This window comes from Danio aesculapii, chromosome 19, assembly GCF_903798145.1.
Source record: "Danio aesculapii chromosome 19, fDanAes4.1, whole genome shotgun sequence".
Taxonomy (NCBI): Eukaryota; Metazoa; Chordata; class Actinopteri; order Cypriniformes; family Danionidae; genus Danio; species Danio aesculapii.
The window spans coordinates 187,501-202,500 of NC_079453.1; the positions used below are offsets into that span (position 1 = coordinate 187,501).

The window sequence follows — 15,000 nt, forward strand, 5'->3', positions numbered from 1 at the left end:
TTTGACCTGCAGCAGATCGTCTTGACCATGTCTACATGCAGTGAGCTGCTGCCATGTGATTGGCTGAGTAGAAATGTGCGTTAATGAGCAGTTGGACAGGTGTACCTAATAAAGTGGCCGGTGAGTGTATGTGTGTGTGTGTGTATAATATCTGTGTGTGTGTTCAGATATCGGCATTAATCTGACAGACTCGATGTTCAGAGGAGTCTACAGAGGAACTCGGAAGCATCAAGGTAATGAAAACACCACGCTGCTGCTTTTACTGTAGTAACTATAATTTGGCACATTGACCTCCAGCTGTACGACCGCAGATTTACTACTAACACCATGGTCTGATTTTCATGACTGGTGTATTGTGGGATGTGACACTCTATGTGTGTGTGTGTGTGTGTGTGCAGATGACTTTGCTGAGGTGGTGGAGCGAGCGCTGCAGGTCGGCGTTCAGAAGGTCAGCACTGATTATTAATATCATCATCATCATCATCATCATCATCATAACTGAGCAGAGACTGAAGCTGCTGTTTGACCACAGTTCATCATCACTGGAGGAAACCTGGAGGACAGCAGAGCAGCGCTGACACTCACACACACCAGAGGTACACACACACACACACACATCAGGTAAAAGCAGTCAAAGCTGTGTTTGTCCACTAGGGGGCGAGTGATCTGAGTGAGGATTGGTGTGTATTGTACAGTATGTGGAGGCTGAAGAGCCTGCTGTTCCTGATGCGTCCAGTAGGGGGAGACACATGCAGACAAATAAGGCGTTCAAATAAAATGTGAAGTTACTGCTGGAGTGACGTTCACACTCATACACACCGAACGCATCTTTGCTCATTAAAATGTGAAGCGCTGCACTCAGGAATGGGATGTAATCGTGTGTGTGTGTGTGTGTGTGTGTGTGTGTGTTCAGAGCAGTTCTTCAGTACAGTGGGCTGTCACCCGACGCGCTGCTCTGAGTTTGATGATCAGGGCTCAGATCAGTATCTCTCGTCTCTGCTGGATCTGACCGTCTCTAACAAACAGAAGGTGGTGGCTGTGGGAGAGTGCGGCCTGGGTAAGACGCACACACACACACACACACACATGTACAGCTGATCTGAGCGCTGTGTGTTGCAGATTTCGATCGTGTGGAGTTCTGTCCTAAAGAGACGCAGCTCAGGTCAGTGTTTTAGACATGATGATGATGATGATGATGATGGTGGTGGTGGTGTTCTTCATCTCCCTCACGCGTGTGTGTTTTTCTCTCTCAGATATTTCCAGCTTCAGTTTGATCTGGCGGAGGCGTCTGGATTACCCATGTTCCTCCACTGCAGGAACGCTCACACAGAGTTCATCGGTACTGAAGGTCATGCAGAACAGTGTGTGTCATGATGAGCGTGTTGTTAAACTCACTGTGTGTGTGTGTGTGTCACAGACATCATGAAGAGGAACAGACAGCGGTGTGTTGGTGGAGTGGTGAGTGTTCATGTTATTTCCTGATGTTTTCCTCAGTGTTTCCTCATATCCTCAGTGTTTCCTCTGTCAAGTTTCTCCGTTGTTTCCTCAATGTTGCTGTTGTTTTGTAGCGTGTCCTAATTTTGTTCGTCCTAAAGTTTTCTTGTTGTTTCCTTGGTGTTTCCTCATTATTTCCCCATAGTGCTTTCCAGATTTTCCTTGTTTTTATTTTCTCCATGCTTCATTTGTTTCAGTGTTTCTCAGTATTTCCTTACTGTATCCTCGTTCTTTCCTCAGTGTTTCTACAGTATTTTCTCAGTGTTTCCTCATTATTTCCTCATTATTTCCTCATTATTTCCTCATTCTTTCCTCAGTGTTTCCTCATCGTTTCCTCGTTATTTCCTCGTTATTTCCTCATTATTTCCTCATTGTTTCCTCAGTGTTACCTCAATGTCTCCTCATTCTTTCCTCAGTGTTTCCTCGTCATTTCCTCGTTATTTCCTCGTCATTTCCTCATTATTTCCTCATTCTTTCCTCAGTGTTTCCTCATCGTTTCCTCGTTATTTCATCATTATTTCCTCATTGTTTCCTCAGTGTCTCCTGATTCTTTCCTCAGTGTTTCCTCGTTATTTCCTCATCATTTCCTCATTATTTCCTCATTCTTTCCTCAGTGTTTCCTCATCGTTTCCTCGTTATTTCATCATTATGTCCTCATTGTTTCCACAGTGTTACCTCAATGTCTCCTCATTCTTTCCTCAGTGTTTCCTCGTTATTTCCTCGTCATTTCCTCATTATTTCCTCATTCTTTCCTCAGTGTTTCCTCATCGTTTCCTCGATATTTCCTCATTATTTCCTCATTGTTTCCACAGTGTTACCTCAATGTCTCCTCATTCTTTCCTCAGTGTTTCCTCGTTATTTCCTCGTCATTTCCTCATTATTTCCTCATTCTTTTCTCAGTGTTTCCTCATCGTTTCCTCGTTATTTCCTCATTGTTTCCACAGTGTTACCTCAATGTCTCCTCATTCATTCCTCAGTATTTCCTCGTTATTTCCTCATTATTTCCTCAGTGTTTCCTCATCGTTTCCTCATTATTTCCTCATTGTTTCCACAGTGTTACCTCAATGTCTCCTCATTCTTTCCTCAGTGTTTCCTCAGTATTTCCTCGTTATTTCCTCATTATTTCCATATTCTTTCCTCAGTGTTTCCTCATCATTTCCTCGTTATTTCCTCGTTATTCCCTCAGTATTTCCTTAGTGTTTCCTCAATGTCTCATTCTTTCCTCAGTGTTTCCTCAATGTTTCCTAAGTATTTTCTCAGTGTCTGCTCATTGTTTCCCCGGGCTTTCCTCTGTGATTTCCCAGTGTTTCCTCATTGTTTCCTTGTTGTTTCCTCATTCTTTCCTGTGTTTCACAGTGTTTCCTCAATGTCTCCTCTGTATTTCCTCAATATTTGCTCATTGTTTTCTCTGGGTTTCTTCAGTGATTTCCCAGTGTTTCCTCATTGTTTACTTATTATTTCCTCAGTGTTTGCTCGTTGTTTCCTCTGGCTTTCCTCAGTGTTTTCTCATTGTTTCCTTATCATTTCCTCATTGTTTCCTAGTTGTTTCCTCATTATTTCCTTAGTGTTTCCTCAATGTTTCCTCAGTTTTTCCACAATGTTTGCTCGTTGTTTCCTCGGGCTTTCCTCAGTGTTTCCTCATTGTTTTCTTATTGTTTCCTCAGTATTTCCTCAGTGTTTGCTCATTGTTTCCTCTGGCTTTCCTCTGTAATTTCCCAGTGTTTCCTCACTTCAGTATTTTCACTTTTTCCTTATTGTTTCTTTACTGTTTTCTCAGTGTTTCCTCAGTATTTCTTCAGTTTACTTGTTGTTTCCTCAAGCTTTTCTCAGTGATTTACCAGTGTTTCCCCATTGTTTCCTCAGTGTTTCCTCAGTGTTTGCTTAATAATTGTTCAGTTTTTCCTCAATGATTTTCTAGTTTTCCTTAGTGTTTCCACATTGCTTCCCTTGTATTTCCTCAGTGCTTGGTCAGTATTTTGTCAGTGTTTCTTCAGGTTTTTCTCTTGTTGTTTCCTCAGTGCTTCCTCTTGTGTTTCAGGTGCACTCGTTCGACGGCTCTCTGCAGGACGCAGCGGCTCTCCTTGATCTGGATCTCTACATTGGTATTAACGGCTGGTGAGTCCAGTGTCTCTAAATGATCTTCATCTCCAGGTTTGTTCATCACTGAAGGCTTTTCCTCCTGTATTTCAGCTCCTTGAAGACAGCAGAGAATCTGGAGGTGATGAAGTCCATCCCGTCTGACAGACTGATGATTGAAACAGGTGCAGAGGCTTTCATTGTTTTACTTTATCTGCATCTCAGTGTTTCATCAAGCATTTCAATGTGATATTCCAATATGTGCATAAAATATGTTTATGGAAGGAAAGTTAGCGTGTGTGTGTGTTGGTTTCCTCTGCAGACGCTCCGTGGTGCGGCATTAAAAACACTCATGCTGGATCAAAACTGATCAAAACCAGCTTCCCCACCAAGAAGAAGTGGGAGACGGGACACTGTGTGAAGGACAGGAACGAGCCCTGCCACATCATGTGTGTGAGAGACAGAGAGAGTGTGTGTGTGTGAGAGAGAGTCCTGCGGAAGAGTGTGTGTGATGCTCATGTGTGTGTGTGTGTGTGTGTGTTTCAGACAGGTGCTGGAGGTGATGGCCGCTGTCAGGGAGGAGGATCCACTGGATCTCGCTGAAACAATCTACAACAACACTGACACACTGTTCTTCAAGAACCGCTCATGAAGAAACACAGCCTGTGTATCTCACACACACACACACACACACACACGCGCACACACACACACAAAAACACTTCAAAAGGACTCTCTTATACGCAAACACACTCCCATACCACACACACACACACACACATCTTCAGTAGGACTCCCTCATAACCCCACACACACTCTATTAAAGAAAATACGAGCCAAGACACTTGTGTTCTGTCGTTGGTTATTATCATCATACACTAAAACTACGATGTGTTTATTAACAAAAATAAAGAGGAAGTATAAATAAAACTGAAATATTCAATTAAACTACTTAAATAGCATACAAATAAAGAAGCATTAAAGTTACTTATTTGAAATTAATAAATGCAAAACTAAAATTGAGCATAAAGGCGCATTTTCAAAAGAAATCAATATCAATAATAGTACAATAACTTCAGGTGTTTTATGCCCACTGCTTTATTATTAATCCACAGTTCATTAATATTCATGAGTAGCTCATTAACATAACCAACTGGAGTTCTGGTAGAGCAGTGTTTTACAGCTGTAACATTTAATATAAAACTAATGATTCTGCACTTCAGAAGTATTTTTATGATTAATAAAATCACGGGGATCCATAAGCAGTTAATTGAAGTCATTATTACATGGTATATTTTGATATTCACAGGTAAAACTCATTTATTTTGAGTACACTTGTATTTTTTTATGGAATTATATCGTTTCTTAAACTGAATAATTAAAAAAATGTCATTGTACAAACAATAACTAAAAAAAGAGAGTACAATTCATCTAAAATACAAATTGAGACACTTTAAACTCTTAAAGGGTCTTTGTTTAATACTGAAGCCGAGCGTCTGTGCTGTAGTGTAGTATTCTGAAGTCTGCGCATGCGCTCTGCCACTTCCGCGTTCCTCACATAGCAACAGCAGCAGAGCCAAAATGGCGACCGGCGGAGATCCTGCGTGACACCGAACCGAGTCACAACACCGAGAGCCGCGGTTCCCGGACACCGGCATCAGCGCCATGGCCTCCGCTCACGGGCGGCTGGGTCAGCACTTCCTGGCCGTGCTGGATGTGGTTCTGCGGGTCCCGAGCATCTTTATAATCGACGCCATATTGAACTCGTACTCTGATCCCGGTACCGGATGGAGCGGCGCCGCCGGGAGAGCGATGATCCGCGCGCTGGGTGAGTCCGGGCTCCGGGGCTGCGGTCCGGTGTTCAAGCTGCTCTTTTAGGCTGTCTGCTAATCAGCTTATAGCGCTGAAAACACCGGGCCTCAAACACCACCGACTGACGGGTGACTGACAGCTCGAGCCGCGCGTGTGTTGAGGAAACGGAAACCTGACAGACTCCTGCACTGCTGTAGAGCTGACCCTCCACTGCACACACACACATATACATACATATATACTGTACACAACACATAAACAACATATCAACACTGACACTGCTCAACCACACAGAAGAAGAGAGAGAGAGACACGTAAACATTCAGACAACATCCAGACTACATATCAACACTGTCACAGCTCAACACACTGACTTACACACAGATGACGAGATGATGACGATTTAAAACCTAAGAGTCTAAAATCTAAAACATCCAGACAACATATATACAACATATAGACACTGACTAACACACACAGAAGACGGGAGATACACTAAAACATCCAGACAACATATATACAACATCCAGACAACATATAGACACTGGCTAACACACACAGAAGACGGGAGATACACTAAAACATCCAGACAACATATATACAACATATAGACACTGACTAACACACACAGAAGACGAGAGATGATCTAAAATATAAAAGATCCAGACAACAGTGTCATGGGACGTTGCATTTTGTTTGGAAGTGAAAATCGGGTTGACGTCAGAACCCGACATCATTGTCCAACCTAAAATCAACCAAATATCAACATCTAATGATGTTCCAGCTTGATGTTGTGTGGACGTTACCACTATGACGTCTATCAGACGTTGGATTTTGTTTGCCATACCTGACGAATAAATGTCAGTGTTTGACGTCAATATGATGTTGGATTTTGGTCAGTTTCTAACACAACCTTAAATCAACCAAATATCAACGTTATTTCACATCATTATTGGACATCAAAATAACGTTGTCATTAGACGCTGGCTTGACATTGAAGTTTAGTCACCTGACATCACAACCGAAATCTAACCTAATATTAAAGTCTAATGCCATTGTGTGCCTGCTGGACAATAACTAATGCACTACAGAATGTTACGTTTACACACATCCACAAATTATATTTAAATGCTAGCTCTACTGTTTACTCATACTTTGAGTAATATTCACTACACACACTTTTACTCTACTGCACTGCCCATACAGGAGGATCTAGCGAGGCTCGATGGTGTTTCTGCCATAGACTGTAAAAAAAGCCTTCATATGAGCTTCAGACACGCTCTGGTGGAGCTGTTCACTGTTCCTGTCAGCGATCCCACAATAATATCCAGCTACACAATCAGATCGATGCGTTTCAACAGAGTTAGGGTGTTTTACTCTATTTTACATTTGTCTGTATGTTTTTGAATAGCAGATATTGAATAGTAGATATTCAGTCAGTCCAGTTTAAAGCAGAAACTGCTCTTTTGCAATTTCCCTGTTGACCTGTGGTATGTTTATTTTTTTTAAATATATACAATTTTATATATATATATATATATATATATATATATATATATATATATATATATATATATATATATATATATATATTTAATTTGATACTTTTAGTTTTATATATAATTAAATTAAAATAAATTATTATATTTATATTTTTTTATAAAATATATAATAATATATATATAATTTATTGTTAATAAATAAAGGTTTACATGAGGATTTCACACAAACATTTTAGAGAAAATGTTAGATGGGGGCCTTTAAAAATTGATCTGAGAAAGAAGTGGGCCGCGAAGTGAAAAAGGTTGAGAACCCCTGAACTAAAGTGAACAGGAGAGGGTAAAACTAATCTAATAGTTGGTTCTGGTTCTGTAACAGCACAGCTTTCTCTTTCAGTCTGAAAAACATCTTCACACTTCCACTATGAAAAGGCTAGCATTGTTTCCATCCAAAAATGTGAATTAACTTTGTGTAAAACTGGATTATAGCATAAAAGACGAGTGAATAAAGCAGCGTTTCCATCCAACGAGTCAAAGCGAAACAAAATCGGCACTTCCTGATTAACTGGCGCCGAATATCAGCAGTAAAAACAGACTTTACTGCGGTAGGAGAAGCTGCGTCAATCTTTTCTTTATTTATTAAGTGGCTTACGCCTCAGAAGATGACAGCATGTCAATCCTGACACGCAGTGAACTCGCAGTGGCGTTTGAAGGTGTAAGACGCGGAGGACAGACCCTCTTGATTCTGGAGGTCATTAATAATATAATAACACATACTGAAGTGGTTCAGGCGTTTCAGATGTTGTACAGTGTGCTCAGCCTGCTGGTTCATCCAGTCTCACACATTTACATCATCACATGGTCTCTGATAACAAAATCACAATTCAATAACAGTGTTTCCATCGCAGCGCATCTTTTCTTATCAAATAAAAAGATTATCCTATTCATTTGTGTGCATTTTCAAAAGTTATGTGCATCTTGACATTCCCATTAGACGTTTTTTCTGCACATATCCAAAATGAACAATAAAATAGGTGGGTGGAAATGTAGCCACTGATGCACTTTTTTTTGTACTGATTTACTCTGCCGCTCCACCTCCTGCTTGTCGGTGATGTGCAGGTAAAGCAAGATTGTGCCTGTAAAAACAGCGCCCCCTCTGTTCAACACATGTATCGCGATTCGTTTAACATCAGTTTGGATCATCACATATTTGAATCGACTTTCAACCGGCTCACGGCTCAATCATTACATCCCTACAACAACATATGGAGTCTGACACTGCTCAGCACACAAACTAACACACACAGAGGACGTTCAACTTATACTTCAGTAAAACAAAGCATCTTAATGTCAGATATTTCTAATAGCATGCAGCCCTAGCGCATCCTGCGGTGCGACTATTACAGATATGATTGCGATATCGATGCTGAATGATATATTGTGCAGCTCTGGTGAAACATGCAGCAGTGCTGATTCTCATGGTGTTCTGCTCTCTGTCCTGCAGGTATTGTGGTGTCCAGTGTGGTTCTGGTGCTTTCCCAGAAGTCCCTGTTCAAGTTCTACACGCTCTTGATGGCCGTTGTGCTGGGTGCAGCGTCAGTGCTGGTTAACTACTACGCCACGGCGCACGCCGACTTCTACAGCGCCTACAACAGTGCTGCAGTGCTGCCGCGGGACGGGCCGACGCTCTGGCTAGCGTTAGCGCTGATGCAGCTGCTGCTGGGGTTGGGCTATGTGGCGCTGCTGCGCGTGCGGTCAGTGTGTGCTGCTCTGCTATTACTGGACATCATGGCGCCGCTGTGGGGGCTGATACTGGAGCTGCCGGCGGACATGCGGCAAGTGCTAGCGATAGCGTCAGGAGTGATCCTAGCAACACATGCTGCGCTAAACCTGCTGCTAAAGCTGAAGTGGTTCTACTACTCCTGCCGCTACGTCTACCTGCTGCTGCGCCACATGTACCGCATCTACGGCCTGCAGCTGCTGCTGGAGGACACCTGGAAACGCATCCGCTTCCCCGACATCCTGCGCGTCTTCTGGCTTACCCGCGTGACCGCGCAGGCTGTCATCCTGCTATACGTGGTGCGCGTGGTGCGCTCTGAAAGCGGCATGCAGCTCGGATGGGACGTGTTGTGGGATTTGTCCAGTAATCTGATCATTAGCGGCTGCGACTCGACGCTAACTGTCCTCGGGATGAGCGCAGTCATATCGTCTCTAGCGCATTACTTGGGTCTTAGCATCCTAGCGTTCATCGGCTCCACAGAAGAGGAGGATAAGCGGCTGGGGTTTGTTGCGCCTGTGTTGTTCTTCATCCTGGCGCTGCAGACGGGTCTAAGCGGCCTGGACCCCGAGGAGCGGCTGGTGCGGCTCAGCAGGAACATGTGCCTTTTGCTAACGGCGATTCTGCATTTCATCCACGGGATGACAGATCCGGTGCTCATGTCTCTCAGCGCGTCGCACGTGTCGTCAGTGCGCAGACATGTGCCGGTTCTGCTGGTGTCGCTAGTTCTGTTTGCGCTGCCTGTCCTGCTCAGTTTCCTGCTGTGGCATCATTACGCGCTCAACACGTGGCTGTTCGCCGTCACGGCGTTCTGCATCGAGCTGTGTCTGAAGGTTCTGGTGTCGCTCACTGTATACGCACTCTTCATGATGGACGGGTTCTATAACGTGCTGTGGGAGAAGCTGGACGATTACGTCTACTACGTGCGCTCTACAGGCAACGTGATTGAGTTCATATTCGGCGTGATCATGTTTGGAAACGGAGCGTACACTATGATGTTTGAGTCGGGGAGTAAAATCCGCGCGTGCATGATGTGCCTTCATGCGTATTTTAACATTTACCTGCAGGCCAAAAACGGCTGGAAGACGTTCATTAACCGCCGCACGGCTGTCAAGAAGATCAACTCTCTGCCGGAGGTCCGAGGCTCGCGACTGCGGGACATCGAGGACGTCTGCGCCATCTGCTATCAGGAGTTCGGCTCGTCGGCGCGCATCACGCCCTGCAGCCATTACTTCCACGCGCTCTGCCTGCGCAAGTGGCTGTACATCCAGGACACGTGTCCCATGTGCCACCAGCGCGTCTACATCGAGGACGACACCAGCGAGCGCTCCACCTTCTCTAATAATAACGGATATGGGGCAGCAGGACAGGAGAGGGCGGAGTTTGAGGAGAATGAGGGCGGGGCTGAGGACGGCGTGGCTGCGGCAGGGGTGGAGCCAGAAAACGAGCTGCTGGAGGATAATGACAGTATTGAGTATGACGAGGAGGAGTGGGGAACGCAGCCCGGCGTCACGCTCATCGAGGAGGACTACATTAATGACGACACAGACTCCAACTGAACCAGCGGGATATTTAAGATCAGGGACGTTATGTATTGTTTAGATCTGTGGTTAGAAATCGTTCGAGATCCATTCCGGATTGATCCTGAGATTTTCGAATTGCATCGCTTTTCTCGCCTGAATCACATAGTTTCTAACAGCAGGCGGCGCTCTAGGCTAGTTTTTACCAGTAGACAACGGTCTAGGCTAGTTATTAACACCAGATAGTGCTCTAGGCTAGTTTTTGCCAGCAGACAGTGTTCTAGGCTAGTTTCTAACAGCAGATGTGCTATAGGCTAGTTTGGACAGTAGATGGCGCTCTAGGCTAGTTTTTAACATCAGGTGGTGCACTGCCTGCAGTCAAAAACCTAGAGCATGTTCTGCTTTTAAAACACTAGGCTAGAACACCATCTGCTGGTTAAACTAGCCTAGAGCATCATCTGCTAATAAACACTAGCCTACAACACCATCTGCTGGTATAATATAGCCTAAAACACCATCTGCTGTTAAACACTAACCTATAGCGCCATCTGCTAGCCCTATCTGCTGTTTAAAACTAGTCTAGAGCACTATCTGGTGTTAAAAAATAGTCTACAGCGCCATCTGCTGTTAAACACTAGCCTAGAGTGCCGTCTTCTTTTAAAAACTAGCCTAGAGCGCCATCTGCTGGTGAAAACAAGCCTATAGCACCACCTGCTCTTATAAACTAGCCTAGAGTGCCATCTGCTGGTGAAAACTAGCCTAGAGCGCCATCTACTGTTAGAAACAAGCCTAGAGCGCCATCTGCTGATTAAAACTAGCCTAGAGCGTCGTCTGCTGATTAAAACTAACCTCACAATTCGTTCAAGAGAGAATAGTGATGCATTTTGAGAATCTTCGGATCAATACAGAATGGTTTTCTCGAGTGATTTCTCAGCCACAGCTCTAGTATTTTCGTTGTGTTCGTATTAAAAGGGCTGATCATGTGTTTTTCCTGGAGCGCTCTTGCCGATGTTTGGCTGAAGGAGTAAACGCTGAAGAGTGACGCGCTACTGTAATGGCAGTATACCTCCGTATGATCACTACTGGTCTCTTGTGTGACCTCTCCTATAATTGTGTACATTATTGTACATGTAATAAAAGAATGATACACTGACGTAAGACTGCAGAAAGCTGAATCAGCTGTTCATCTCAGCTCCGCCGCTCTCCTCGCACACGCTGTTGCTTTCTGACCACATCTTACAATGCAAATAACAACACATTTCACCATAAACACACACAGCGTTTGGCTTTTCTGATTAAATTCACGATTAAAATGTTTGATTTCAGGTTTAAATGTTGATTTGCCAACAGGACTGATGTACAGAAATGATCAGCTTTAGTTCTTTTGTAAATAAAATTTAATTAAGCTGAGGTTCAAGAGTATTCTGGAACTTTGCTCTTGATTATATTATTTTGATGCTTCTGTTTGTGTTTGTTTGGGCACAGGTTTTGTTTTTATTGATTTATTTATTTATATATATTCAAGACTATTTGAATATTTCAGTTCAATTCATTCTTTAATTTTTAGACTCGTGTGACCTGAAATATTGATATATATGAGCAGAGGAAAACTATTTAAAATCAGATTTTGACCCAAAATACTCATTATTAATTATTAATAGGATTCAAATCATTAGCATTAACTCTATTATAATTTCAATATTGTTCACATTTTATTTGCTGATTTTGTGATATATTTTTTCATAAGAATAAGTGTGTGGTTTAATTTTGTTATATGCATCAATTAAATGGACAAAGATCATTACTCCACCCATATTTTGATATTTATTTATAACTGAATTAATTTAAACACGTTAAAGCTGTCAAGTTATTAAAGTATTTAATATACATTGTGTATATAAATCAATTTTGCACATTTAATATGATGCACACCATGATGTGATGTCTTTCCTTTAACCCAAATAGTTTTTAATTAATGCTAATTAATATGCACTTTTATTCAAATTTATTCCAAATCTGTTATATTATTATAATGAATACATTTATTATATTATACCTTTTATTACATTTATTATTAGTTATACTTTATAATATCAAATTAGCCTGTAAAACATGAATTAATGTGAAGATAAATGTAGTATAAGCACTTTATGGAGTGAATAATGTTATATTTAATGTCTGACATGAATTTTAATATTTACACACTATTAATGTTTGTTTATTTTATTTTAATGAAACATTTCTCCACATCAGTTAACAGTTTAATCCCACTTTTTGAGCTAAATGTACAGTTTATGACAGAATGTGTTGTGAAAATGCTGTATTGTGCATTAATAGTTACTGCTGTCTTCATTATTTTAGTCTGCGATATTTAGTCTTAATAAATAGGCCCTTTTCTGTTTTTAAAATATATGTTTAACATAATCTTCAGTTGATTTGTTGTATTTCAGCGCTCATTTCATTATAAGAAAGTAGAGAAGGTGAATCTGAGCTTCAACTTTGACCTTTAAATGTTGTTTTCTGATCATCCATCGTCAACTACATTTCCCATGACGCTTCCGTCTCTCAGGACTACACTTCCCATCATGCAACACCAGCGCGATCTTGAGCGTCAGAGGAGCCCGTGGAAAGTCAGTCAGTCAGTCACAGATATGAATCATAATAACGCTGGAATAAGCGCATAACGGCTACATATTTGACTGTTAATAGTAGCGGCAGATGGACGCGGTTTACTGAGGCGCGTCCGCTGTGAGTGTGTGACGGTAACGGTGTTGTGAGGCGCGGGTTGGGTCGCTCGGTGAGGCCGGTGTGTGTGTGTGAATGACGGGAGTGTCTGTGATCATGATCTAACGTTAGAATAGTCGGTGTTTTTCTCTGCTCGTGTGTGTTTCTCGCGCCCTGATGATCCGCTCGGTGTTGCTGCGCGCGCTCGCGGCTCGCCCGCCGCCCGCTCCGGTTCCCAGTCACCTGCACAGATGTTTACTCGGGACTCACCGGCGGAAAATTAAACCCGAACAGCTGGAGTTACCAAACCAGACGCGGGAGTTCGTGTACAGCCTGAGCCCGGAGACCCGGAGCCGCCTGCTGAAGGAGCTGCAGACCTTCGAGTCCAAGACGGAAGGTAAAAAGGGCACAGAATACTATGGTAAATCGCTGAAGTGAGGTAAAGTTGGGGTTATATAACAAAGTGACAACTTGTGAAACGGTACCCATATTGTTCACCACGCTAACGTTACATTGATTATTGGTATGGTGTGAATTAGCACGCAAGTATGACTTCAGAACAGCATTAGCACCATTTAAAGTCCACATGAAATCAAAACTAACCATGTTGATTTTGTTAGCTCACTTTTCTAGTTTTGTGGTGAACAATTCATCTGTGCAGGTCATTAAGAAAAACAAAATAGTTTGCCCTGCTAATCTTTAATTGAAGTCTGAAAATGCACTTTCGGTTTGTATCACATTAAATTATCAGATTACCTCTGTTTTGGGCGTGGTTAGCACACTTAACCACGCCCCTTAAACAGTCAACAAACAGAAATGGTGAGGAGGCGGAGTCTGTTAGGTTGTAATAACTTCCAAACCCTTTTCCCCATCCTTATGAATGAAATGCCTGCTTTATTACATCCAATCAGCTTGCAGTAGAAAAAACAAGCCACGCCCACTGTTGTCTCATTTATTATGTTTTTCGAACTGTGCCACAATACAAAAAAAGCAGTTCCAGCATCCGTTTCCTACGGACTTTAAAGCTCCCGTTGAAGTGTTTTTGCATTGATTATTTGATGTTTGACGTAATCTCAACTGAAATATGAATATAATAGCCCCTCCCCCTTTTTAAACAGCCAATGGCGTTTCGGTTTTAGCTCTGCCAGTGGGAGTGGTTTATGCGTCAAGCGCATCAAATGAAAAGCCAATCAGAAGAAGGGATGGGGCATGAAAGGCTACTAGAAAGCATCTGATTGGTCAGAAGATTTGAAGTATGAGGAGACCTGAAATAAATCAGTGATCAATTCAGCTGGAAGAGACGAACTGCAAACTTTAAATGTTTAAATCAGGTTTATATCTGCTACATGTGAAGTTTGTCTCTGTTGTGGAGACACTAGGTTATAGAGATCCTGAAGACTAACATCTAAAAGTCTTCATGAACATCTAACATCTTGTTTAATTTTACTTGCACAAAACCTTTAACGTTAATTAACTGATCAATAATGTATAGTAATAATCATTGCCTGCTAATGTGATTTCTCTATGTAGAATGCTTATGTTTTGAAGGGGAAATTCAGAATGTAAAACCAACTTTAGCCCAATTAACCCTGAGTGTGTATGAGTACAGCGAGACTTTAGTATCATACAGCAGCCTGAGGTGTCCTAACCCTAACTTAACCAGGCTTGTTGACCAGATAACCACCCGCAGGCTTAACCATTCACCATCTGATGCCAGCAGTACATGTGAATGTGGTGTCAGTGCTGAGCTTGACTAGAGGTGTGCTGTAGGCCTGCACAATATATGGTTCCAGCATGGATATCGCAGTGTGAGCGTTCCCAAAAGTCTCATCACAGGATCTGCAGTGTTGAGTCTGCATTATAATTGTGTTTTTGAGGATTTTAAAAACACTCCAGCGTGAGAAACTGGACCGATTGTACCCTTAATAATGATCAATTTTATTTAAATATTTCTGAAATGAAGATTATGTAATATTTTACACTTGATCATCAAATTCCTCCTGCTGTGTTCTGATGTGATATCTGACTGTTGTAGCTGTGGAATAATCATTCAGCGGAGTGATATGGAGCTGTAATGCACTCTAAACCTGCCGGAACT

General features: G+C 42.3%; 3 protein-coding genes across 3 annotated transcripts in view; all 3 read left to right on the top strand.

Moving 5' to 3' along the window:
* tatdn1 (TatD DNase domain containing 1) overlaps positions 1 to 4,291 on the top strand; it is a 5,175-nt gene extending 884 nt beyond the window's left edge. Inside the window, exons 2-12 of the mRNA XM_056479848.1 lie at positions 168 to 233; positions 399 to 448; positions 533 to 596; positions 914 to 1,057; positions 1,120 to 1,162; positions 1,254 to 1,339; positions 1,418 to 1,458; positions 3,533 to 3,609; positions 3,685 to 3,755; positions 3,893 to 4,019; positions 4,117 to 4,291. Coding sequence (XP_056335823.1) covers positions 168 to 233; positions 399 to 448; positions 533 to 596; positions 914 to 1,057; positions 1,120 to 1,162; positions 1,254 to 1,339; positions 1,418 to 1,458; positions 3,533 to 3,609; positions 3,685 to 3,755; positions 3,893 to 4,019; positions 4,117 to 4,222 — 875 coding nt within the window. The 3' untranslated portion in view covers positions 4,223 to 4,291. The remainder of the gene's footprint in view (positions 1 to 167; positions 234 to 398; positions 449 to 532; positions 597 to 913; positions 1,058 to 1,119; positions 1,163 to 1,253; positions 1,340 to 1,417; positions 1,459 to 3,532; positions 3,610 to 3,684; positions 3,756 to 3,892; positions 4,020 to 4,116) is intronic.
* Positions 4,292 to 5,131: 840 nt separating this feature from the next.
* rnf139 (ring finger protein 139) lies at positions 5,132 to 11,588 on the top strand. The gene is made up of 2 exons (XM_056479942.1): positions 5,132 to 5,398; positions 8,386 to 11,588. The coding sequence occupies exons 1-2, from the start codon at positions 5,236 to 5,238 to the stop codon at positions 10,215 to 10,217; spliced, it is 1,995 nt and encodes a 664-aa protein (XP_056335917.1). The 5' UTR covers positions 5,132 to 5,235; the 3' UTR covers positions 10,218 to 11,588.
* Positions 11,589 to 12,769: 1,181 nt separating this feature from the next.
* tmem65 (transmembrane protein 65) overlaps positions 12,770 to 15,000 on the top strand; it is an 8,565-nt gene continuing 6,334 nt past the window's right edge. Inside the window, exon 1 of the mRNA XM_056479707.1 lies at positions 12,770 to 13,299. Within this exon, the coding sequence (XP_056335682.1) occupies positions 13,080 to 13,299 (220 nt within the window). The 5' untranslated portion in view covers positions 12,770 to 13,079. The remainder of the gene's footprint in view (positions 13,300 to 15,000) is intronic.

Bases quoted from the DNA above. Each gene is read 5' to 3' on its own strand.
- rnf139 (XM_056479942.1), top strand. From the start codon at position 5,236: ATGGCCTCCGCTCACGGGCGGCTGGGTCAGCACTTCCTGGCCGTGCTG. The intron at 5,399-8,385 runs GTGAGTCCGGGC...TCTGTCCTGCAG, and splicing joins AGCGATGATCCGCGCGCTGG to GTATTGTGGTGTCCAGTGTG.